This window comes from Nipponia nippon, unplaced genomic scaffold (genome assembly GCF_047370975.1).
Source record: "Nipponia nippon isolate SJK-2023a ecotype South Korea unplaced genomic scaffold, ASM4737097v1 scaffold_24, whole genome shotgun sequence".
NCBI classification, from domain to species: Eukaryota; Metazoa; Chordata; class Aves; order Pelecaniformes; family Threskiornithidae; genus Nipponia; species Nipponia nippon.
In genome coordinates this window covers 362,610-389,754 of record NW_028262341.1, presented here as the reverse complement: position 1 = coordinate 389,754, position 27,145 = coordinate 362,610, and the positions used below count along the sequence as shown (strand labels likewise).

Below are 27,145 nucleotides of genomic sequence, written 5' to 3'. Positions count from 1 at the left end.
CTATTTAGAAAGCAAACATAAGAATGGGACTAACAGGGGAAAGTGTGTGATGATTACTCAATGAAATGCTGAATTTTTTGTAAATGCCATCTGTCACTTGTTTGGAGTTGGCAAATAATTTTGAAAACATTCCCTGAAGTATTGCACAATATCTGTATCATTGTTCAGTATAGAACAGTATTTAAAACTATTTCCAGAGAAATACATACAAATTTGAATGGTGTTTATTACAGCAATGCTCCATAGTGACATCTGTTTCATACCTTTCCTACACTTACTGTATGAAAAGGCAGTTACATATTCAGAGTTAAGTTGCAAGCATATTTTTTATATTTATAACAAACAGAAATGTAGTATTTCAAAAAAGATATAGACAGGTAAATATTTAACAAAAATATAAAAAGGACATGTAATTTAAAAGACAGATTTTAGTTTTTCAGGAAAAAAAGAAGAAGGAAACAAACTAAAATATGCTTATCAGAAACAGATATGTGAAATAAAACATGGCAATGTTTCCTACCTATGGTAATTGCATATTTATAGCAATTTTAGGTAATTTAAGTCATACAATTCAGGTAACATTGCATACACATGTTAAGAAGTAGCCCCACCACTTTCTTTGACCTCTTGCCAGCAATACCAAGTAAGTAATAGGCCTACTACTTCTCAACATCATTCTCTATTGCAGAAAACAACAGCCAGAGGGAGGCTTATGGATAACATACAGCCTGCAAGCTACACATGGGGCATCTTTATCATATGTTAATATGAAAGGCTTCTTACAACTAATGCGCAGTCTAGAGAGCATGTACTTGATACTACATAGTGAAGAGTCAGAGCTCCAAGTCTACATTGTCAGCTTAAGAAAGGCTGTGTGAAATTAATACTTCAAGAAAGGAAGGAAAACATGTAATAGAGAAATACCTTTAAAAAAAAAATCTGAGCTATCTTAGAATTAATTTGGAAAAACTGAGCCTGTAACATGTTACAGAGAAACTTACATTGTTGCTATTTTGTGTATTAAAAAACTCCACAAATCTGAGATAAAGTTATGAAAAAATGCAGACTCCTTCTGATGACGCTTTAAAAAACCTGTAATTATTAATTTGTTTTTAAAAAATAACCACTTAAAACTTTCATTTTCCTAAGTTTGAGATCAGCTTTCTTTTCTTTGTGCCATTAAGACTGAACAAGGTTGTAAAGAGAGCATCTGGCTGCAAGATGTCAGAAAAAGAACAAAAGAGATGTGATCGCATCTAGCAACATCTCTCAGAAATGCAACCAAGCAGACAGTTGTATGATTAAATTATTTATTTTAACTTTTTGGCCAAGCATATCCCAGATTCCTTCCCTTGAATGATTCTGAAGCTCAAACAGTATCTCAGTACTTACTGAAAGGTTAGTGGTATTTGGAACATACTGATCCTGTTCTCCCAATAGTACATCAATCACAGGGTGCCTCCCATTTTTTATCATTATTTCTCGCCGATTGTCTTGGACAGTTGGTCTGCAAAAAGGAAGAGACATTAATTTCAATGTTTATTGTAACTGATTATTTAGAACTACTATAACTAAAGTCTGCAGGAAGGTCATCTATGATGCAGATTTTTGTGAAAAAAATACAAATGACAAAAATGAATCATTGCTATCAAATATTTCTAAAGACTTGGTTTCATTCAGTTATAAAAAGATATTAGCAGATTGGATAAAGAAATGTTAGAGTATTTTTTAAATTTTTTCCTTACCTAGACAATGCTTTCAGTCATTTATGTGTATTCTACAGAACTATTAAGAACTACAAAATAAACAAGCAATAACAAAACCCCCAAACTGGAGGACAGTCTGCTTTCTTCCTACCGCTGCACCAACTTCTGCAAAATGCCACCTTTTGCAGATATATTTCATATTCTCAGAATGATCTTGCTGATGAACTGGTCCATCCTGTTACTGCATTAAGTCCTAACTGGAGCATGGGGAGTAAAGAAAATTGTCCAACTATGTATATTATGACTGATAACCCATTAAACAATACAAATCAAAGACTACGGTATGACAGAGCTCCTATAAACATTAGCAGCTCTTATAATCTGACAGCAACACCCAAACACATACAAGAGTCATCAAACAGTAACTGGCTATAAAAAGAGCTTACTAAGTTAAAACACTAAAATGACAGTATCTTTTTAGAAACTAATATGCAAACGAGATCAATACTACTTACCTTTTTTCTCTCATCTCCAAACCATGTAAAAAGAAGTTTTGTCTCAAATGCTTCCACGTTAGCTACAAATTTGTCTACATGTCTTCTAATATAACATGTATAATTCTACATTACATATCTTCATGTCTGAAAAGCTCCATCTTCAAGAGCTGTGTGCTCTTCACAGAACAAAAAATGCAAAAGAAGCATGTTCCACTGAATTATGACTATGATTTCTTTTTGTTCTCTGCAACCTAGGTTTACTTTTTCATCATAAACTGAAGTGCAGTATTCAACAGAGAGGTAAATGTGGTTTCATGTCTCAGCAACATTTTTCTACATTAGAAGTAAAATCACTCCGAAATAAGAGCAGTAACTTAGGAAAGTGGCAGCAGCTGAGAAAAAGAGAATACTGGAATAAAGCCACAGAATTTTTTGACTGGAAATTAACTAACAATTTGTGTGGACTTTAGAGGGAAGACAAGATGCGGGGAGTGTGATTTTTCTTGGGCTGAAGAATGATGATGCAATTTGAAATGAAAATGGAGATAAAATAAATGGTATATTAGGAACACAAAGCACTGGGGAAAGGGGTGCAAGCCGATAACAGTGTGGTTTTTTTTAGCATAAAGATATTTCCAGCAGTTGTATAGCTGAGATGAAACGAATATAGAGTCTTAGGCCTTGGGACAAAGAAAGGAAATTTCACCCTCCATTTGCTGGATGGGTAAGTTGTTTGGAGCTGTAATGTGATGGTCTGAAAAGGGAGGAGCACATACTCAGAAGCACTTCCTCCTGTACCTCTCCACTTTATGTTCAAGAGATGACAGCTAAATGATCCATTTGCCATTTTATAATTCTGCCCTCTTCTTTGGAAAAAATTCCTTTTTTTTAAACTGCTCAAGCCTCCTTCCATGTAACTGTGAGATAGGATGTAGTTTCAGGATGCCATGAGCCTTGCTGACTGCCTGTTCTGGTTTCAGACAATGGGGCCTGCAGAAGTAGGACCTCAGCCATGGTCATTCAAAAGGTCTTCCCTGCCCTATATTCCCACAATCAGACAATCACATGTCATGCAGTAGTAGAGGGGGAAAAAAAAAAAAAGGAAAAAGTAAATTCACTCTAGAATACATAACGTCCTTTAGTCATGTACTACCTTTTCAACAGCATTCCTTAAAGTTATACAAATTCACAATCTGCAGAGTGGATACTCAAACATCAGGTGATCTCTGGGCTACCTACACCATCATCTTCAGGTATCTAACTTCACTGCCCAGGAGCCCTGATGTTGTACACCGTCTGTGTAAAGGATGAGTCCCCCAACACAGGGGTCCTAAGACACCTCGAAACTGTAAGAGGTGCTTACCTCTCTCCAACACCTGTGTGGAGCACCTGTGCTCCTTACTTCATGACTCATTTACGTGCCTCAGGTAGGGTGATATGAAACAATCCTCAATCAAAAAACATTTCTCTGAAATACTTAAATTACTTAATACAAAAGTCCTATCTTTCCTTCAGTAGCCCTCCAAAATTAATTATTGACACCCTCCTCTTAGCTCAAGTTTCACTGAGAAGTTTCATTCCTGCCAATTTATAAGCTCTAAGCCACTTCTTAAAATTCACTGACTTATTTAAACTCTATGCAGTGAATTAATCAGATTTCAGTTTGTTTTCTCATCTGAGTATACAGAAATAAGTGAGCAATTACTTTCAAAGAGATTTTGAAAGAGGCACACAAGATCCCAAGAGTCCAGAAGTGATCAATATTCTCTTTAATGCTGTATAAAAGCAGAAGCATATGTAAGTTGATTTCCTTTCATCCACATCTATTTAATACATGATTTGCTATATTTCCACAGGTCTCAAGTGTTACTAATTCAGATGGTTATTCGTAAGCAACTGTCTGAGCACTTGCAGCGCAGCCCCACAATCACAACATTTAAGAAGTTACACATACCAATTTTCAAAAGAGTGTGTGGACTTTATAGCAGAAGGAACGGCTGAGGACTGGAAACCAACAGCCATTGCACGGGTGTCTACAGTAAGCCTCAAACAGTAAATGCTGGCCTCTAGGACAGCACTCAGTAAGCTGAAGCAGTGGCTCAGTGAGTGCCCAGTGCCTCTGGGGAGAGAGATCTCATGGTATGGAAGAACGCACCCCAGTGAGACTGACTGTCTCTCTGTGGGTGCAAGAGATGTGGGCTCGTGACAGGGAGGAAGACCTGAGTTGCAGGGTGTACGTGCTCAGGAGCCAGCTCTGGACCAGCCTCTAGGGAAGCAGGACTTGAGGGTTCATATGTCCCCTCTCCAGACAGCAGGGGGGACAGCCTTGGCACCACCAGGGTCCCAGGCTGCGGTGCCCACTGTCTATGTGTGGGTCTTGGGTAGAGGGAGGTGCACAGCTCATCAGAGCTAACATGTGATCCTAGGTGAGGCATCATCACTGCTCTGGAAGCTGGCACTAATTTTTACCTATTATTTGACTGAAATACATCTTTGAAACATACCTTATACACCTTAGAATCTTAGGTGTTAGAAAGACATTATAAATTCAGACCTTGCTGAGAAAAAAAAAAAAAAAGAAGGAAAAAAAATTTCCATGCAAAGTCCAACATATATTTATATATGTGAGATATCATCTACTAGACTCAGGTCAAACAATAGACAGACAAACATAAGATGTCAAATTTAAACTGCAATGTTTACAGATTTGCATTAAGCCCAGAAGCCCTACTTTGCAAAATCAGATTAAGTTGAAACTACTGTAAACAAGTTTAATGATACATTTTATCATCGTACAAATATTAAAATCAAAATTTTTAAATACTTTCTTATAATTCCCTATAAAATCTTCAATAAAAATTAAAAATTGATTACCTGCAGTAGTCTCCTTGTTTAGCCACCTGGGCCAATGAGAACAGACAGTCGATAGTTGCTAGGTGACCAATCGCTTTAGACACAGGATGATAATGTTCACTAAAATGGCTATACCAAAACAGGGAAAAATAACAGGAGGAAGAAAAGAGAAAAAAAAAAATCATTTCATACAGATACAAGTGTACTGTCCAAATATACCCCATGCATGCTTCTCACAGGGCTCCTATGGTATTTAAATCACTCTGAATTAAAATCTCCCAGCAGTGTATTAACTTATGAGGACTTCATGCTCCCATTGTAACAGTGAATTATTTTAAGCACAAAAAAACAGGCAAAATGAAATTCATTAGATAGCATATAAAGGGTCTGCAGTTGATCCCTGCTGCCTAAATGAGCTCTATAAAAATGCCACTGTTTATCACAGTAGCAACTGAATCCCAACTGTGAATTCACTTCAACCATAAGTTACAGTCAAAAAAAAAACAACCCAACCTAAGAAGTGCCTGAACAAAGGAATAGTCTACAATTTCAATAAAATATGGCATCTACAACATAAAATTCAATAATTCATTTTCCATTTATGGTATTGCTTCCCCCAATACAATGACGATGTTACCAGGAGAATGCAGTTTTCAGTAGAGTTCATTCTCTTAGTCGTCAAGATTTTTTTTTTCCTCTCCTAGTCTCAAAGATACAACATGGAATATAAAACCAGTAAGAGAGCAAAATTTAGTAAATAAATAAATAAATGGAGGGGCAGGGAAGAAAAGCACTTTCCTAAACACAGGTCTTTCCTTGCTGTATGCTGCTATCGTACAACGCTATTGAAAACAGCAAAGTGAACACGAAAAGCAGCAGATCTGACTGAAGAAAGGTTGAAATAGGTCTACTCAAACTTACATGGCTAATGTAGTGACAAAAAAATTATTTAACAGAACTATTTTTATACTATTGCAAAGGCAACACATCTGGAGAAGATTGAACGGGAATGTTTTTCTAGTTTCTACCAAATGTACAGAATTGCTGGATTCCTACTAGGAGGCAAACCTTGGCATCAGTTACGTCCAGTGAGACAACTTCAGAAGGAACTTGTTAAGTTTTTGCAGTGGGAAAAAAATGCACAAGTGAAAGTGAGCCAATTATCACTGCATGGCATGAGGAACAATTTCAGCGGGTCTGTAATTCATGGAAGTGAAAAAATAACTGATAACCAGACACCTGAAAAATCAAAGGTATTCAGAACTTTGAGAAATATTTTTTAAACTCCCATTTTAAAGATCCATTGGCTAAATAGTCAAATAACTTCATTCAAAACTCTGATCTGAGACAGGCAGATCTTCCATGCCAGTTGTGAGGGACAATAACACTCCCATTACTTTCTAGCAAACAGGCTTACAGTCAGTCACAGGATTAGCATACAAAATATAGGACTATGGAGAATCACACTCACCCAAGCGACTGCCCAAACATCCTGAACATTCCTAACTCAAAAACTATAAGTAATGCCACAATTGTACTTATTTTTTTTTTTTTTTTTAGTAATGGCACACTTAACAGTGAAGCCATAATCTATTTCAATTAACATTAAAAGTTAATTTGGTTCACTTGTATAATACATTCTTTTTTCATCTCACTTACATTGTACTTCAATAATAAAACTACTAGATTCAGTTTCACTCATTTACAGTCAGTCGTACTTTCAGGTTCTTAATGCTGGGATATTAGTTTTCAGATTTCGAGAGCGACTTTATATATTTAATAGTGTATATTCATCAGAATTTTAAAATCTAGAGACATCACTGCTGGTCCCAGGACTCAGTCTATAACAGGTTTTGCCTTCAAATGCTTTATATTTAAGAGCAATATTCTAATTTACTGTCTGTAAAGTTGTTGTAGGCAACATAATTCAATTATCAACTTTTTTTTTTAACATAAACATCTTTCTTTTCGCGTTCTTATAGCAAAAGTCAAATCAAATAAAATACAATGATAAAAACTGTCTCTATTTTGTAAACTCACTCTAAAAAATTTAGCCATTCAGCACTGCAGTCAAGGACTAGCTGCTCCCGGAGCTGATTCAGATGTCTGTAATTTTCTATAATAAAAGGAGAGTGGAAACGGCTGACAGCTTTTGTGCTGGAAGACAGAGAAAAGCCAAATAGGATATCAAGGTTACTAAGCAATCAGTTACACCATCTACATGCAAAATTGGACTAGTTTTCTTACTCTCTGTGAGCCTTGAAAACGGATGTTAAAGAAATTGTTCTTTTATTATGGTACCAAACTCTATTGATTCCAATGACCTTTATTGTGAATAAAGTGATTGGTTACTGCATCACTGCCCATTCAGAAGGCTTTTAAAGTGTTTTTCACAATGTAGCATATATCACTGAAGTTTATATACTTCACAAAATTCTGCTAAGCAATACACTGCACAAATGGATGACTTTTCTGTGACTGACTGCATAGACAATGAACTCCAAGAAAAAATTCCACTTTAAAGAGGAAAACTTCATGATAAGCCTGAAATGAACTTAGTAAATACAGACTGTCTTGCATGGATACTAGTTTCCATCTGGGCCACTTGCTGTTTATTTATGTATTTTCATTATGGACTCACTTTGGTATTCCCATGAATTCTTTTACAAAATGCAGATCAGCTGTAATTTGTTCTTCATCGTCTTAATTCTGTCTAATCTGTGCACTTTTAATACTGAATTCTTGCATAAGTGAATAGAACATCACTTCAGAGTTCACCTTGATTATGCCTATTTCTGGTGCCAGCTGTCTGTGCTTACACATTTTAACATTAAGGTATTCAACCTGTTTAAATAATAAAACAAACGACTGAAAAAAGCCAGCTACATAATTCAGTCTGTCTCCATTCCACCTACTAGAAAAAGTATCCAAAAACTATGTAACATCACGCTTACACAACACTAAGTACCAAACCAAGCAAAGCTTGTCTGTACAAATAAGTAAAATGACATCTTAAACACACTAAGTTTACTGAGATGCACAGATATTTGCACAGCTACCTTTACCTTTCTGAATAAAATAATAACAATCAAAATGTTATGAAAGATTTTTATCTACAAACTACAGGCACAACTGAATCAAGACCATAGTTTTGACACCAGTGTATGTACTTTGAAAGATTAGGCAAGTAATACAGTGCACTAAGGATCTACCATGGAAAAACAAACATTTTAAGAACTCCAGGTTTTCAGTTTCTTTTTTGTTTGCTTTTGAGCAAAACTTATTATGGCAATAAATTAACATAACAATTTTGGTTGGTTGGTTTTCAGTTTAAAAAAAACCACTAATGAACACATGGAGCAACAAGAATACATACATAATTAATTGTAATAGCAAAATACCACATTTTTTTCCTTATATATTAAAATAGAACAAACTTCAAAGACATTTTACATACCTACTGACCATTACCCAGTCAGATGGCACAGATGATTTATGGGAATTCTTGACTTCTATCATAAACTAAAATAAACAGAAATGTAATATTACACATCATGGGAAGTTAGGAAGACCACAGAACTGTAATCATCATATATCAAGAAATCTGCATGCATCAGAGGAAAGACATATTCAGCCTGAAGAGACTGAGCAGACCAGAACCTAATGTCCTTTTTCCCCCAGAAGTGAGGGTTATGACACACACACTTTCTGCCAAAAGAGCAACTCCTATCCTGAGCTGTTCTGGTGCCCTACCATGTTGCTGCCCCATCTCTGCCCTTCTATTCCTCCATCCACCAACACACTCTCTTCACCTCCTTCTTATCAAGCCAAAACAGACTAAAGCTAGTAAGTCTTGCTTACCTGATCCTGACTAGGCCTTGTAGAGAATTCAGAATTTACATGGACTCTACACTATTACCACTTGTATGGAGGCTACTCTTTATCAGTGCTTTTCTGCCCAGGGATCAGTGATTCCTACTGAGCCAGTTACCTACAACATTTCACAGACAAGAGCTCAAAATCTCAAATGCTAGCACTGTATCTACAATACCTTGCTTCAAGTTTGGATCAACTTGGGGTCAAGAAAGGGAAGGAACAAGGGGCAACCAGCAGTAATGGCAAGAGGCTCAGTGCAGTGAAATTTACACAATGTGTTTATTGCAGTATTTTATATGATTCATGTCTGTTATCTTTATAACACCAGCCTGAAGGCCTAGATGTCAAAGAATTGAGACATTCCCAAATAAAAGAATGCAGCTGGAAAACGAATTTCTAGCAGAGATTAGATGAACCCAGAATCTGATCACCTTTACAGAAAACCACAAGACTCTCATCTGACAAAGCTTTTCCATTACAGTTAGTATGATTTAGACAAAACCTTCCACACCTCACCAGAATAGCCAGCAATCACCTTCAAGTACAAACAAGAAGAATAATCCTAACATGAGCACAAGACTCCAGCAAGGACATAGTGCACTAGCTCCTAATTTACCTAAGACACTTTGAAAATATTTGGTATTGTAGAAACCCTGAAATTGCATAATACATGAGACAAAGGACTGAAAATGTGTAGAAGTAGAGATCTGCAAAGATGTTAAAATGAGCAAACTGCTGCTGCCACTAGTGGTGTCGCTGATGTGGTGGTATTACAGTTTTTTCTGAATTCCATCTCAAAACAATTAAATATGCTGTGTTTACAAAAGGAAGACAGAAAATAATACCACACTTGTGTCTCTGCTGGATGACTAACTGATCTCAAAACAGTCTAGATTAACACAGCCAGTTCAACTGCATGCTTTGTTTGTACGGCTAGTGAGAAAAAAGCAGAGAGGTTGCAATCTTCTTCAAAACAACAAAAGCATTTGCTTGTTCATTCTTTAATTCTTAGCCCTATTATATAAATAATTGCAGTATTAAATAAACTGGGCCCAAAGGACTGCTTATGCCATGCAGGAAGCAAACATTTGCCAAATGTAGCAATTTCTCTCTAAATCCTGCCTGAAATGAACAGCAATGCTATCGCTATCTGGACAGCTTCGTGTCCTGTTTAGCGCACACTACAAATTACATTAGAGGTCTGGAAACAAAAGATAAGATAGATGTGGGTGTAACCTCATATTTTGGAAAAGGTATGTATCAACTGGATCTTCATCAGAACTCTAACAGGAACTTAATAAACTGTGGGCTGACTGAAAATCTAACCATGTATTCATAATCATGGGTTTGGGGGCACACATGAAGGAGCAAATAGCTTGAATTCCACCATCCCCCCCAAGAAGGCCTGTTCCCTGAACAGATGCTCAGAGTAGTAGATATATAGAAAAAGTTTCCTGGCAGCTTCTCTCTCTTCCAGAACTAGCAAACCACAGATCTGCTTCTGCCTGGGTCTGTTGCAAAGTGTTTGAATACTACATCTATCAGAGTGCTACAATGACATAAAAAGAATATACCATATAGATCTAAGGAAGAAAGAGCTCAACTCAAGGAGACTGTTGTTATGTCTATGCTCTGCTCCTCCCATACAATTCCCTTTCCATTACTTCCACTCCTTTAGCATCCTTCCTTTCCTCACGGACCATCTTCTCTAAGCCTTCCTCTACTGCCTCTTTTGATGTCTCTGAAACACCAGATAGAATTAACTAACAGATATCCATAACCTCTGCAGCTCCTGTCATGAATTTACCAAGACATATCTCTTTGCAATGGTTTCTGAGCCATCCCCCGCTACAAAGGCCTCCTCTCAAATGTGTGCGTAGTGACTGGTGGTTTCTGAAACTCTCCTGTCCAGTTCACATCTGACTACTTCTTCAGATGATCTCCTCTCTTCAATCAATTCTTTTCTTCTCCTTTCCTTCACACACCATCATCCACTTCTTAAACCAGCCTCTCTGAGAGAAACCTTTCAAGTCCTGGCTCTTCCCTTCTTCACAGAATATTCAAACGCACTCTTCCACGTTTCCTCTTGGACTTCAACATCCATACTGATAGCCTACCCAACTCTTTAGCCACATGCTTCCTCTTCTCAACCTCACCATCAAAAGAAATATCCACCTGAGGTCTCTATGAAATGCTGCTCTCTCTAATTCATCCCTTCTCACATGCTCTCTCACTTTCAGCATTGCCTGTCTGCTCCCTGCTGCGTCTCTTGGGTCTTTCTCAGCTTCCTAGGTCCTCAACGTGGCAGTGGGCTGCTTCCAGCTCCTTCCCTCCCTTGTCCTCACTGATTCATCTCTTTTACTCCCAGCTCTCCTTCAGTTTCCTAACTCCTTCCTTTTCCCAGTTTTCTGTGTTTTCCCCAGCCTTCCTACCCTCGGCTCCAACAGGACAATGCTGAACACTGCTAACTCACTGCTCCTTTTGGCTCCCCCCACAAATCCAGTAGGATTTTTTTTTTTTTTTTTGCACTGAACTTATCAGCTCACTGGAGCATGGCCTGCCTACACATGCACAGCATCTAGCAAACAAAAGCTCCAGTCCGCAACCACTGTTTCTAAGAATTAAAAGTAAAATAACATTTATCTTTTTTTAATACTGTTCCTCTTCTCTCCCATCTTTCAAATTACAGTCTTAATCAGTACTTACAAATCATTTTACCATTCTTCGAATTAACCTAATGCTGTGCTTCCTGGTTCTCTGAGAATATTTCAGCACTTAATAGCCTCATAATTAACCTTGGAAATATGCAAGTGTTTTTACATATACAGAAAAGCAAAGCATTACTGAACCAAATTCAACTGCACTAATGTGTTTTTATTATTTAAACCACTAAAGTAATTGACTTAACAAACAAAAAAAATGACACTGTCACAAAACTGTTCTTTAAAGTTGTATAAAAGATTATAGTGAAATGACCTCATCAAGTATCATACTAAATGAGAACAGTTCTAGTTAAGCCTAACTTTTAAGCTACTTTCTAGACAAGCAAGGCTACAGTCATACATGATAGATACCATATTACCTCTTGACCAGAAACTGTAACATACTCTGCAGAAGGATTTTTAATCTGTTTACGAATGTCCCGCAGATGCAATTGGATTTTAGAAAGCACATCCAGGATCTCCTCCTTTTTCTTTCTGATGACAGGGAAGTCTGTAAGGTCCTTGAACAATTGGGTTTTATCTCCAGTCCTATCCATAAGAAGCATAAGATAAAATAACAGTAAAACCAAAGATACATTTCCCGATTCTACTGTCTGCATCCATATTTTTATTTGTTATTCTCATTTGTTTTAACATTAGCTTTACTCTCCTCTAAATACAGCTTTTCTGTTACTTGGTCATAGTACAGCACATTTACTGAAAGCTGCCATACATACTACATAAATAGAAAGGCACTTTGTATATGAACTCTAAGAGGCTACAACAAGATACCATCCTCCCACCCCAATGTATTCAAAACCAATCTATTCCTGTTCCTTTCTACTCTATCACATTATGCTCGTTCTTCTATATCAAACCCTGCTGACTTGTTTTTTTTGTCATCTCTGAATGTGCATCCTGCAGCTTTTCCGTTTTTCGAACAGAGCAAGAAAAGAAACACAAGGAAGATCACTCCTTTCTGCCTCAATTCGTAATTCTGTAATGTAATTGCTGTCCCAACCTGGAGCATCCCAAATGACAACAACATTTTTATCATGATTAAATGTGAAGCTCTACATAATTTCTGCTTAACATGAACACAGATTTTTGACACATTTAGAATTTGGCCAAATTTAGGCAGATTTTCATGAGGATTGCAAAGAAAAATCCCTCCCACAAGGACTTCATCAAAGCAGAATGTCATCAGGAGTTTCTCAGAGTAGCTGCTTTCTTTCCTCAAGAAAAAATTAACCAGAGAATTTTTTAATACATGCAAAACAATGCTCTTTTCTAGTCTCAATGTCAGAAAATGACAGAATTGTTTTGGCTGCACTATCTCAACTCAGGACTGAAACCTGCAACAGACAACACCATTCAAATGTTTAAAATTGGGAAGCTGAACAAGCTATTAAAAATATGGCTGTCATAAAAAATAACAACAATTTAACTTATCCTAATAAGTATCAGGCAAACATTAAGAAGCAGTGCAATCAGCTCTAAGTTAATTGGAATATACATTTGTATTTTAGAGCAAATACAAAACTGTACCAGTTAATTACACAATTACCCTGAAATCTAATATTTGGAGAGCAAGTAATTAGCAAACTGAAAGTAATAAAACATGGAAGTAATAAAAAGTCTAATATTTTACCTAATCCGATAGCCCTTTGCCTGCAAATGAAACTAGAACTGGAGCCAGTGACCAGACAGGTAACACAAAGCTGTGCTTTGATTTTGCAGTACATGGACATATATAAGTGACAGTGAAGATGCTATTTTAAAATACAATGCTAATTTTTAGAAATGATTTTGTGCTAATTAGACCTGTTTCCATGGGAATGCAAGGAAAAAAAAAAGATTGCTAGTAGCCAGCAGCTGACTATGAAGACTGTCACTGCTATGTGATGCCTACCAAAAATTTAAAAGTTGACAGTTTAAAAAAACCCACAAAACCCTAAATCTTGAACTCCCCTGGAGGAGAGGGATACTTTTGAAAACTACAGGATTTTATTGGCACCACATAATAAAATTAACACGTGATGCAGTATACATATGTGTGCACAAGTGTGTGTGTATGCATGTATGTATATGAGTAATCATCACGATTTTGGTGAAAGAAAGATTTTTGAGTACAAATAATATTGCCACACAAGTTTGAGATATACAAAGGCCAAAAGGTAAGTTATTTTAGTCATCTTGAATAAATGCAAATGAAATATACTCATTTCTGCAGATCAGTGATGATATCTTCTGCTTATACTATTGTATCTTATTTTTGTATAGTATTCTAGCCATTGCCAACACAGTGACATAAAAACTCCCATATTTTAAACCTACTTACAGTAAATCTGGTATAATTAAGATACAGTCTGTTTTGTCATAACCTGCCACAACTATAATTGGATACCATGCATCAGTAGAAATCTCATAATCCCACCTGTCCAAGAGGCATAGCAAATATTTCTACCCTTCTCAACTCCTAAATTTATACACCTTGCACCTGTCTAATTCAGAAGCAAATGAAATAAGTTCTGGGATTTAATTCTCAAATTTCTTTAATTTTAAATCTCAGCTGGAGAAAGATAGAAAAGATTTTCTAAATAAACTGGATGTTTATTTTTAGCCTATTTTGAAAATAAAAGATCAAGACTATGCTGCCCCAATATAACTACACATTAAACTATATACCACATCTTTCATCAAAGAATCTCTAGGTATTTCACAGTCAATTATATCTCATAATATTGCACACACGAAAACGTTCAAAGTTAAATGAAACTTGCTCATAGCAGGGAAGTTTAAGATGATCTGGATATAAAGCAGGATGATACTCATTTTGTGTTCAGAATGTCATCTCAATGTGTTGTGTAAACAAAAACTACGCTGAAAGGAGACCAAAAGCCTGGGAAGTCAAGTGCTCAGAAAGGTTGGCTGTGCAAGCCAGACTGCCTCTGTGCCTAGCACCACGAGAGAACCTTTTTTAGAAGATTTTATACTGCTTTTTTTCTGACAGACAGTGACTTTTACTGGCCACAAGGTATTCCTCCTAAACCCTGTCCCCTGAAAGATTTTTACACATCCATTCCTTACTGAACTCATGTTCTTGCTTTATTATTCTGCATCATAAGCCTCCTGCCGCCCTCTTCCTGTGGTTAAAACTGGGATCTAGGGATAACAATGAAGACAGCAGTTCTTCAGAAGAAACAGTACACAACAAATTATTTAAAGACAGTCTCTCTTATAATGCATATTCATTCCAATTTAGCATCTTCTTCCTTTGTCTACCATTTTTTTTCTTGGACCAATGAAGGACAGAATGAAGACGAAAAAGGGCAGACAGCCTCCATACTTTCAGCTCATGTCTCCAAGACTGCAGGATGGCAATTGCAGGGAAAAGCCTGATCACACCAAGAGCCTGAGATAGGTGCTTATTTAGTCATTCTCTAGAGAGAGATAATGAAGAGGCCACTAACCCCAGAAATGCTCTGAGGGGGTACAAATCACACAGGCTACATGGAATCTTCAGAGCTATTAAACTTCATATTCTCTGTCATTAGTGAGCATGTAAAGAGATTTTTTTTAAAAAAGGATGGGGGGGCACTCAAAGCTTTGATGAATTTTCACAAAAACAGTAAAAGGCATATTCCTGACAGCAGAACAGCCACTCTGCTAAAGGTCAAGTCTCTCTTCAAAAGGAATAGCTTCGCTATTTAAAAAATAATTTAAAAGTTGTTAAACAAATTAACATAAGCAAAACATATTCTGCTCTAGATTCATTCCCCAAAAAAGCTGAAAAACTTTCAAAAAATTATTCAGCCTGAGGCAGATACACACTAGGCAAAATACTTGCTCGCCTAGTTTAACTTTAAAAAAACAAATATAAGCTGTAGAAAACAACAACCTCTGCTTTAACCATAAGCAACCTGTACATACATAAATATAAAACTGAAAATATAAAACTAAGGTGTATCAAAACAAGATGCATAATTCGTTTAACTGAATACATTAGTCAGAAAGCCTGTGAGGCACAGAAGATTCACCTATTTTCTCTACTTACTTGGCTGCTTCTTCATTAAGGATCTTTAAATAATGTTTTACTGGGGAGAGAAGTTCTGGGATTTCCAACAGTGCATTTTGTAATAGAGGAGTTTTCACATGAGAATGTATGACTGGAACAAGAGCTTGAATTTCCAAATCCAGACGAGACAGGGTGCTGACTATCAAGAAAAACTCTTGGGTTGAGCACTGAGAAGGGAAGCAATGTCTGAATCATTACAATGTATTATATTTTCATTAAATCCTACAGGTTTTTTTGCTTTTTGAAAATGAGACAAAATACAGTTAAAATGTATGGACTGTAACGCAACTGCATAATCTTATTACATTCACAAGGTTAATAAAGCATACTAATTGTTTTAACCATTGTCGTTAGGAATCAGTCGAGAGCTATGCTCCATTATTCTGTTGCTGGATGGAGATGTGTAACACATATGCAGTGACAAATAGCAGAAAAATGGGCTAAAACAGCAAAAAAGTAGGTTGAGTAATTTTATGAGTACCACAACTTGTCCATATGGGCTTGTGCATGTATGTGTTGTTATCTGAATCCCCAGGCTGCTGCTTTGGCAAGAGAGGGTTTGGAAATACAAGGCCAGGCACAGAGAGGGAGAGTCTTGGAACAAGAACACAGAAAAGAAAAGAAAAGAAAAAACAACACAGAAAGAGAAAACCAGCAGTCACTGCTTAAAGTGCTTGTAGCTATTGCCAGCTTCAGCCTCTGGCTGCTTACTCCCAGGCCCATGTGATGAGAAGACTAAGGAGAACACACTAACCCAGTCTTTGTCTTTCATCCTCTCCTCACTAGAGTTATGAAAGAGATTTTTCTGTCTCTTTCAGGCAGCTAGTCAGGGTATCATCAAAAGGGAATCTCCCAGATTGGAGCCAACAGCACACAGCGCTTTTAGATCTTCCTTCATCGTATCCACAGAGTAGGAGCAGATTGGTTCCCTTAAAGCAGCTTCCCTCCAAAGGCAGCGACTTGTAAAAGAGAAACTCTTCCCTCTCTCTTTTTTAACCATTAATATTACTTCTGATGGGGCTCAAGTACTTTCCTGGTAGATTCTAGACGCTCTTCGGCATCAGCACAGTTTGTTACCACTAGCTCATTTTCAAGAATTAGCAGTCAGGGGCAGGATTTTGCAAGCAGTTAACGACTCTAACAAAACAATCCACCTCCTGCCACACTCCTAATCCCCCCCACTCAGTTGTCCCATTCAGCTCTCAGTTACCTGAGTACTCATGCCCCACCTATCGATTAGGTAATACCAATTCTGAAATAGTCTTTACAGCATTAAGTTTGCATTTGTGCTACACCGTATTTCGACGCCAAATGGAAACCTGACCCTATGAGACACTTAATGCCTTCAAACCCTGATGAATTCAGTGGCACTCCAGGACATTTCCATTTCAGAAGGTTTGAAAAAAGTTGTCCATAAATAATTATGCTCATAGTTTTTCATATTTTACTGCTCTGTAGAAATATTCCTTCTTCAGTCTTCTGAACTCCTCCCATCACTCAACTAACAGCACTGAAAAAACAAGTTTATGTTCCTCACCTGAGGATGCAAGGAAGGGGGTAGGATATCCTGAATGCTTCTACTATAATATTCTTTGTATGCCAGATTTGTTGCATCCTTCTCTTCCTACATTTTTTCTCTCTCCCACACAGGCAACATACAGTCTAGAATTTAATTTCTGGTCCGTATTTTGTGGTGATCAGCACATCACTGAGTACAGAATATGTAGGCTTAAGTGAATCACTATTTCATAAAACACATCTACATTTTTATTTCGTCATCCCTTCTCTTTCAATTTCTCCCCAGAGGTAAACTTTTGCTTCTCCTTCCTTCCCACACCCTCATGCGAAAGTAAGACAATTCTCTCATCTATTACACTGTAGTTATTTCTCCCAAGTAACTTCTGTACCCAAACATGGAAGCAAGTATTAACAAAAATGCTGTGCTGGAAAGGAACATTTTCTCTCCCTCCCCACCTATGTAAATCCTAAAATAAGTTTGCTCTGTAACATCTACTAGCCCTTCAGAACACGAAGGCCATCTAAACGCAACCTTCTGAAAACCATAACAAATAAATTAAGGTATACTCCAGTTACAGCCTTAGCCCTCTTCTCATAAAATACATGTCACTACTGTGACCAGTGGTGCAAAAGTGCCCCTCATGCTGTATAAACACAGAATAAAGATATATATAAACCTGCAGCATTAGCAATCTACTACAGACATAGGAAGTTGTAAGTGACCGACAACAAGGCTAGAAAGAAAATAATTTATAAGGTTAATTCCTGTGTTCACTGATTTGCTCTATCATTAAGGCTACATTAAACAAAAATCAAAGAAAAATAATTCCTGGCCATTTAAAACGTATTCAATCACATGAGTAAGTAAATGTAACTAAAGTTATAAAGCCAGTATCTGTCAGATACTATCCAACTAACCCAAAGCATGTTCAGTTCACACAAGAACTGAACTTGTCATACCAAACAAGCAAGGTTGGTAGATACCTGGCTAAAGGAACATGCAACTTAACCATGATATTTCATGACACTCAGGAAGGCCAGAGAGGTTACATTCTGAACGTGTCTGGAAAACCTAGGTTCATCTTGGTTTCAAATCCATGGAAATCAGGGATAGAAGAGACCCATTAGGTGGTTTCCCTGCAATGGCTCAATTTTTCTGCATGAGTTTTCTTCTTGTCTACTCTTGGGCCCTTATATTCCAAGAAACTATGTACTTACCACTTCCTTTCAGAAATTAATCCATAAAGCAATAAGTATCATCACGTAAAAGTTTCATCTGATAGCCTAAATTTCCCTTCCATTAAATTCATCCCAATATCTCTAGTTTTACTCTTCTGTATTTCACGAACTCAACTCCCTCTTTGCTGTTAACACCCTTCAAATATCTCTACACCTTCTGTTCTCCTTCAATCATCAATTTAAACAAACTATAATCTTTTAATCTTTCTTCATAAACAATCCATTATTCAGCCTCATGAAAACTTTGATTCTCCCCTGCACTTGTTGCAATTTATCAACATCTTTCTGATAATCTGGAACTTCCTTATTCTATCTTGCAAAAGCTCTGACAACAAAATAAAACAAAATAATAAAGCAGTAAATCTTGTCAATGGCATCCGAAGTCAAAGCACAAAGGAAAGGTCTGAAAGACTAAATAAATGATAAATCCAGGCTTGGACTCAAAGTCAAACTAAAATACAGTATGACTGACTGCATCATCATCATCAACCTTGATGCAGATAAAGGATAAAATTCTGCAAGACTTCCTTTGACTACAACACATACTCAAGGAGGCAAAGGCTGAAGCCGTGCCACACAAAGTTGCAAAGTAGGTCCCTGACAGACAGCATTAAATGATTCACAGGAGAACAATGTCCAGAAAAGAAGAATGAGCAAACATGGACAGTAAGAAATACATCAGTTGAACAGGTGGTGTTTGTTTGGTTTTTTTGTTAAATTGTTCTTTAAAAAAAGAAACCAAATTGGGACTTCATTAGTACACCATCTATATAAGGGTGGGAAAAGAAGAAGATTTTAAGAATACATAAGAACGCCTGTCTGAGGTGTTCTTCAGTAAGGGTGGTGAGGCTGGTGAAGGTGAGGCTTCAGTAAGGGAAGGAAGCTAGACTTCAAGGCAGTGTCACCTATAAAAGAATCAGCAGGGAAAAAAAAAAACCAAACACAAACTGGTTGTGTACAAAAGACACCGTAAACAACCCTGAGAGTTATCATGAGATTTCTCAAAGGATGCTTAATGAACCTGCTGAAGCTTCTCACAGCAACTCTGATAGCCTACAAACCATAATAGTCATCTAATGAGTTAAAATCCATTCGATTCTACTGTGAGCTACAGTCCACAGCACTGTTAGAGGATGGGAAATTCAGCATGCTTTAGTGCCAACAACTTTGTTAAACACAACATTCCCAAGAAAGAGGGTGAACATACCCTTTTTGTGCTTATTCAGAGTATTACTGTTTCCCCTGGCTTGATTTTAGTAACGCTGCAGGACTTTGCATCTAAAATTTAATGGCTCCACTGCAGAAATTATTTACTAAGCAAACAGATAATTTCGATCAGATGCATAAAAATAACTCCAAAAAGCTGGGCTCCATTAAAGTGGGACTGATTCCACTTAAATCCTAAGTAACCTTACAAAAGATATATAACTGTGTTATAAATCAGAAGGTTTTAAAATACAGTAAAAATGGTTTACATAAAGCAGGATTAATAGTCTTGCATTCACAGAAGATTCTCACGAGTTTATTCAATACTATTTTTGAAGTCTAATTTTGAGTGCTGTCAATGGTAACTACAGCTTCTCTGGCACTAGAAAATAATCTCAGAGTTGACAGTGATGCCAAACAATAGTTTCAACCAGCAGTTTGTCAAACTGTACTGAAAATGGTATGGCTGCCACTGAGAAGAATGCACGATAGATGCACAGCAGTATGCTAGGTCTAACACCCTTTCAGCAACAACACTGAAAGCAATTTAGCCTTGTTTACATTAGCGAAATTGTTTCCAACGGATCTAAAAGGGAGCCACAGAGACCCACAGCTGACAGCCATTGACCACTCCAAGTTAAAAGCATTTCAAATAAAAAAAAATTGGAGTTGAAATGCAGCATACATTTATCACTCCTTTCAAACTGTAATAACTACCTTTATGTTTTTAGTGTAGTGAGCATACTATTTTTGGTTTAGGAAAAATTAGGTATTTCATTTTAAGGTTACTATGTCCCCTTGTTATGACACTATTTATATACATCAGCTTAATGGGTAACAATTTGCTCAAATCAACATTTAGTATTGCAAATCTAAAAGTATCTGCGATGCAAATTCTTTAAAAGATTAAAAGTATAGTATATGCAAGATGTGCATACTGCTATCATAGAACAAGTAAAAAAAATTAAGATATGTGTTAGCTGAAGTCAATAATATATTATGCTATGGGGAGAATTTATTTTGAACATTCTATAGTAACAGTAACTAATTTCCTGAGCATATATAACAGGTATTGATTTCATAAGAGAAAAAAAAAATCAAAAAATACAACATTTTTCTCTGAATCTTCTGAAAATCACACCATCTTCAATGAAGTAACAAACATACCTTCAAGGTAAGGGTAGATTTTCAGCCTCATTCTGGTTGACAAGCTTATGTGAAAGATTTTAAACATTTAGCACTTAGCTGAGCTGAGCAGCACCCTTCTCCTCTGAGGAGTCTTGAGCATGACCATGAAGTAGTGAAGTATTCACTGGAAAACTGAAAGGTAAATCCCACAAGGAGGCTGTAGGCAGCCAAGCAGCAAATACTCCGCTTGTAGCAACTGGCTGCTTTATTTTGCACAGGTGAGCAGCCTGCTAAGTGGGCAGCAAAGTCTTAGAGGCTGATTCAGAACTGAACATGTTTTCCCAACTGCAGCAACTCGTGAGGAACTCCAAAAAGCCTATGGTTGAAGTCAGGAGCAGAACACACTGAAACGGCCTAAACTTTGTTCTGTTATTTGGTAGCTCTCTCCAGGGGCCAGAGGGCATAGCTGAACTGGTTATGGAAAACATTGAGCCAATGTGTCTTCCTGCAAGATCTAATTCTGCATCAGCTCCAGGCACTATTTAGACAAAACGCTTGACAATTCCCTGTCTCTCAGTTTCCTTTTGAAGTCAACTTCTGAATGCTACCAAGAAGTCTTCAAATAGTTCATCTCCTGCCATCCTTCTCTTGCCATAGAGAAGGGTGAGGCCATTCTGCTGTTGACAGCATTTCTGCCTGGCAAGATGTCAGGTGCTGGTGCTGCAGGAACTGAGAAGAACAACCAGTCCTTGTATTAATTCCACTCTCCATAGCAACAGTAACACTGCTCTTGTCTCCTTAAACATTCCCATAGTCCTTTTGCAGGCTGGGGCAAACTAGGAGCTGGTAATATGACCTCCAAGGTAATACCTAATTCCCACTACAAGCATGCTGTTCTAATTCCAGATTGCTCGTACCTGGGCGTAGATCAGCAATGGTTTTTGGTGGTTTGGGTTTGGGGTAAAGGGAACTTGTGCAGGGTTACATTAACAATTGACAATTTGAAGGATGCTATCAGAGAAGACTCATTAGCAGACTTATTAAAAAAAATTAACAGTCAGACCAGGAAAATATACTATGATGTTATTTACCAGAAGAGCTCCCTTAAGGATGCTTTGCCTTGCAAAGTCAGTTCCAAAACAGAGCATTGTTTTGCCTTAATTTTTTTTTTTCTGTCTCCTCTTGAGGTTACTGGTGCAAAGTGCATTGCACAATAAAAGTTCTGCAGTGGCTGATCTGAATAAAAGATGCTTGGAATGACTGAAACAATCCAGCCACCACTGTACACTGCAAAGGTTCTCCCTTCGTGAAACATACCTCCTCAAATACTAACGTCACTGAAGTCTGAAGGGCCTGAAGGATTAAATACTTGTCACATTCACCTTTTTTTCCTGCAGTTGACACTGAATTAACAGGCCTGCATGACAGCATATTCCTTTAGTTAAGTCATCAGTGTGCTCCACTCAGAGTTTCGGAACACTTAGTGGGAATGAAATTGCAGGGAATCTCATTTTGAGCATGTGGGGGGTGGACATCTGGAATTAACAGAACTGGAAAGGCTCCTAGCAGGAACTGAAATGGCAGCATTTACTGGATATTCTGAAAAAAAACATATTCATGAAAATCGGTTACTCCGTGTTCCTGAATATGTATCTGCTTTGCAGGGACCTTTCTTCAGGCTCCATATTCACTGTCTGTCTAGACTGCAGAATCTGTTTCCCAGAGTCTGCTTTTGATTCTTTATTCAAAACAGACCCTGTCTTTCAGGGACATTGTCATCTCCTCAAAGTCCTAAAGATCTTCAGTGCTTTGGACACTCTCCACAGTGTTCTGCAATGAATGACAAACTAGATTTTTACCAAGGGAAGCTAATTAATCAACGGAGGAGTGTGTGCTTGGAGCTTTTCCCCCCTATTTACTCTTCTTAAGGATTCTGCTGGAGCACTTCTCTCCTGCAACTTCTTTCCAACATCTGATTCACTAACACATATCTTCACGCTACAGTGGCTGTTGTTAAGGCAAACTACATTGTAACCTCATTCCAAAAATCCTATGAAAATCCAGGGCTTCCGAATGGTTCCACCTAAATGTTGTCTGTAAAGCTGAGATGGGTAAGCAGCCCTACAACAGGAAGGGACACCTGAAGAAACAGACACAGACTAGTACAAAACAAAAAAAACAAAAAAAAAAAAAAAAGGAAGGACAGGATAGCAGTGGAGGATTGCCAGGATGTTGTGAAATACAGATGTATCCCTACAAACCTTATTATGTATCACTCAACCTGAAATGAGTGAAACCATTACAAAGTGAATTATCTAATTCCTGGACAGTTGTTTTGAAAGAACAATTGTATCATGTGGATACAGTACATTTTAGAGGATGGGGAAGTTGGTACACACTCCCTCTTGTCATAAGCTTCGTTACAGCTGGACCTCTGTGTCTATTCATTGAAATATGGAAGTCTTTCTGTGTGCCTAATGCTGCAACGCATTAGGGCTTTAAAAACTATACAAGAACTGAGTTTCAGGTTTTCAGAGAGGAAACCGTTGTGCTGTACCATCCAAAGAAATTACAGCTTAGCTCTTCTTCTACCCACCTATTCCTTTATCTAAAACAAACTGTCAAAACTTCTAAATATAACAGTGAAATAAAAGAACATGAAGTACTGCACAGGTGCTATTTAGCACATTAATCTGCTTCAACTAAGAACTGGCAGTGTCTCATTACAAGTAATTCTTATTAAAATGTGCAAGTGAGATCCAAGTTACAGAATTCATAAACAAATTAACATTCATTTGAAAACAGCTAACTACAGCCAAGTGGTTTCACTTGCAAGTGTGATTTTAGATAAGCATACAGAATGCAATGCTTTGTTTTAAAGGGAAACAATTCATGGCACAAGGCCCTATTACACCATCCCATCTCACTGAATCCAGCCACTAAATCATGAGTATCATAGATGCTTTTCTTGTTAGCATTAGCAATACAATGTATGTATTCTAGAACCTTCCTCAGACATTTCTTCTATCAGCATATCTCTGATAACAAATAAAATGTCATTCTACCATAAGGCAAAAATAATTTTCATAAACTTGCATCCCTTTATAATGTCAGCCTCAGTCTTGCTAAGAAGAAAATATTTTTAAACAAACATGCAAAAACTATGGAAGTACATGAAGATAGAATTATGCCATTTAGAAAATAATAAATTAGGGTAATTATGGGTATACCTTTTTGTGAAAAACACTGCAGAGACCTCTCTCTATATCTGGCAGCTTACAAAGAAGATTTCGAATCTGACCAAACACGCTGGATTCTGACAGTAGAATTTCAGACACAGCATCAAGCCGGGCATTTATTTCACTGTAAAAGAATAATCATAAGATCAATAAATAAAAATTGTGTTTCTTTGAGGGGAAGGTGCATAGCTGGTGAACTTTTTCCTTTGGTTTGTTTTGGTTTTATTGGGTTTGCTTTGTTTTTCTAAAACTTTGACTGAGGCCACATTCTCATGAGTAGGTAAGTAGAAGAATTAAGAAATGCAGAGGATCTTGGGCTTTCATTCAAGATGCAAGCAAGATCCTGGATATAAGCTCATTATCCCCTCTCTATGCTCAAAACAGATAAATATACACTTCAGTGCCCATGTCTACATGTTCTTCTAGTGGTACATAATATCAGCAACACTGAATCCTGAATATCCAACCCTAAATTTGCAGACAAGTACCTGGGGAAGAAGCAGGGGAAGTTTACATTTGAACTCTATGTAGCATACTTTATTCCAATAGGTATAAATGTTGGTTACCATTTTGCCCCTCTACGTTTGATCCAGACCAGCAACTGGTAATCACACGAATTAGAACGATGTTGGGTTTTGGGCTTTTTTTTCAAAACCTGTAACATTAATCTCCATATTTCAGGACTGAAGTCAATCAATGAGGCAACACTTTTTATATGAAGAAACAATTCTATAGTTATTTGCACCTTCCTTACAATCATATTCTTACAGCCACAGTCAGAAAAGAGCTTTACAATGGACAACCTACTGTCAAGGTTCACCTCGATTTACACTGCTGCTACAACTTCTAATATATCCATGAAATGGCTGTAGATTGCTTTTTGTGCAACCAAATTGCCTCAGTGCTCCTTGCTAGGAAAAGACTGAGATTAGGGGTGCAAGGGTGCATCCAAAACATACAGGTTAGGAATTTATCTTCAGGAGCTAGTGAACCAAAGCACTGTCAGTGCATGCAGCCCAAAGGAAATACAGTGAAAGGTAGCGAGCTCACTGTACGACAGCAGTGAAAGAGATGTGTCAAAGCTGAATAGCACAATTCCTCTGAAATGTAGCTTTTCCATGTTCAGGCTTTATCTCTGAGGTAACTGTGTGCGCTACAAAATAGAGTCAACTAGGTGAAAGCTGTGCTAAGATTTGCTGAGTTTTCACAACAAAAACATCTGCTCCAGATCATATGTTTCCCCAGGGTTCCCCACCAACGCGCCGCTGGGCACATGTTGTGGGTACCAGCACACTGGAAGGCTTTAGCCAGCATTCGGAAAATTTCCAGCAAGTAAGGCTGAATCTGAAACATGATGTTCCAAGAAACTTTAAAAATCCTCAAGACATCCCAGTGCTTATTTTAAAATCCTTGTGTTTTCTCCCAGAATGGCAACTAAGCCTTATCACGACATTCTCCTCCTGAGACAAGAAAGTTCAAAAATCCCCATGCTGCTGTGTATGAGTCCGTCCACCCTTGCAGGTTAAGAAGAAAGCAGTCTTTTGTTACCAACATTTCATATACCAGCCAAGTGTGTGCAAGGCAAATACAGCCCAGCCCACATCTGTTCTCATGGACCAGCGAGATGCTTAAAAAAGTAAAGATGCAATCAAAATGTAAGATTTCAAGGAAGACTGCCTGTCTTGCCCATGGCTTTTATTGCAGAACTGCCGCGCCACTTGCCACTGTAGCTGCTAAAAAATACTATCGATGAGGAAATGAACTAAATTAGGGAGCTCTACAGGTTGCAGACATTACAACAGACTGGCAGTCAGAGGCCTCTGGCCCTGAAGACAGCTAAATCTAAGAGTCCTTGAGATTTTATTACACGGCATGTAAAAAGGAGAACATCGTGACTGGATGTGTGCTTGGATACACATAAATCTAAAGGCATTTAAGTGCCAGAATTTTTTCAGTGACATACTGCTTTATACTAAAACAGTAAAACTATCCCCTCATCTGTCACAAACGACACATTCATTCCCAGAGCAGCCTTACTATACAATGCCAGGATTTGCAGTGCCCCACCTGCCACCATCTACCTGTAACGCAGGTAGACGCACTCCTCCACAGCCACCGTATGAACTGGGGACAGACTCTCTGCTGTCTTGACCCCAGGTACCTTGGGAACTCACTCTGTTATCTCTGAACTGGACAGCAGACTCTCCTATCACTACACAGGACCCAAAATATTCCACTCTCCTAAAAGACTGCTTTTTCTCAGCTCTGAGGAAAACAGAGATGTCAGACTTTGTAGGCTTTGCTTAGCAGCCCTGTTGCAGGTCACAAGAATACCTTCTTCCCCACCACTGTTCCACTCCTCCAGCAATGCCAAATGCACAAAATTAAACATTTCTGTCGTTCCTCTGGGCAGCCAGGCAACCTGCAAGCAACAGCTGCAGACAGCAGGTACCGTCAGTGCAACTGCTCAGACCTACAGTGGCTGTTTTCAGCATAGAACACATCCAAGCTTTAAATCCAATCCTTAAAAGCCACAATCACATATCTGGTGTGGACTGGCAGGGTTACTAAAAGTTACGCAACCTAATAACCAAAGAGAAAGCTGTTGGCATCCACACAGCGTATTCAAGACAGCAGAGATTTAAGCTTTGCACATCAATTAGTGAGGCGCTCTAAACTACAGCTGGATAACGGAAAGGAAATTGAAAAGTGTTAATATCAGTGACAAAGTAATAAAATACCCTGAGTACGCAGCACTGAAGCTAGCAAACAGTTACGCTGAAATTCTGAAAGGTCAGTATCATCAGCCACAGTTACATTTTCATGGAGAATTATTAAATGCACTGTACTTGAGACCCTGGAACACTCCTCTGCATGAAGGAGCACTGAACTGTTAAATTATAATCAAATGTACCTTAAAAAAGAAAATAATCTATATTTTTATTATAAGAAGCATGTGTAAGCAGCAGAATTCTGTTCCAGAACACTGTCACTTAATTTAAACAGCATGATTATATCTATGTGGCCAATTGAAAACACACAGTAATATGTAAAATAGATGCAGATATTAAAAAAAATCCTCTCTTCAAAGCTTAATCTGCAC

General features: G+C 37.7%; 1 protein-coding gene across 2 annotated transcripts in view; it reads right to left on the bottom strand.

Moving 5' to 3' along the window:
* MSH3 (mutS homolog 3) overlaps nucleotides 1-27,145 on the bottom strand; it is a 117,658-nt gene that overhangs the window by 31,134 nt on the left and 59,379 nt on the right. For both annotated transcript variants that reach the window (XM_087761467.1, XM_087761468.1), the window contains 7 exons: nucleotides 24,034-24,166; nucleotides 15,692-15,879; nucleotides 12,015-12,183; nucleotides 8,514-8,578; nucleotides 7,097-7,213; nucleotides 5,078-5,185; nucleotides 1,393-1,507 (listed from right to left, as the gene is read on the bottom strand). In XM_087761467.1, the coding sequence (XP_087617593.1) occupies nucleotides 1,393-1,507; nucleotides 5,078-5,185; nucleotides 7,097-7,213; nucleotides 8,514-8,578; nucleotides 12,015-12,183; nucleotides 15,692-15,879; nucleotides 24,034-24,166 (895 nt within the window). The remainder of the gene's footprint in view (nucleotides 1-1,392; nucleotides 1,508-5,077; nucleotides 5,186-7,096; nucleotides 7,214-8,513; nucleotides 8,579-12,014; nucleotides 12,184-15,691; nucleotides 15,880-24,033; nucleotides 24,167-27,145) is intronic.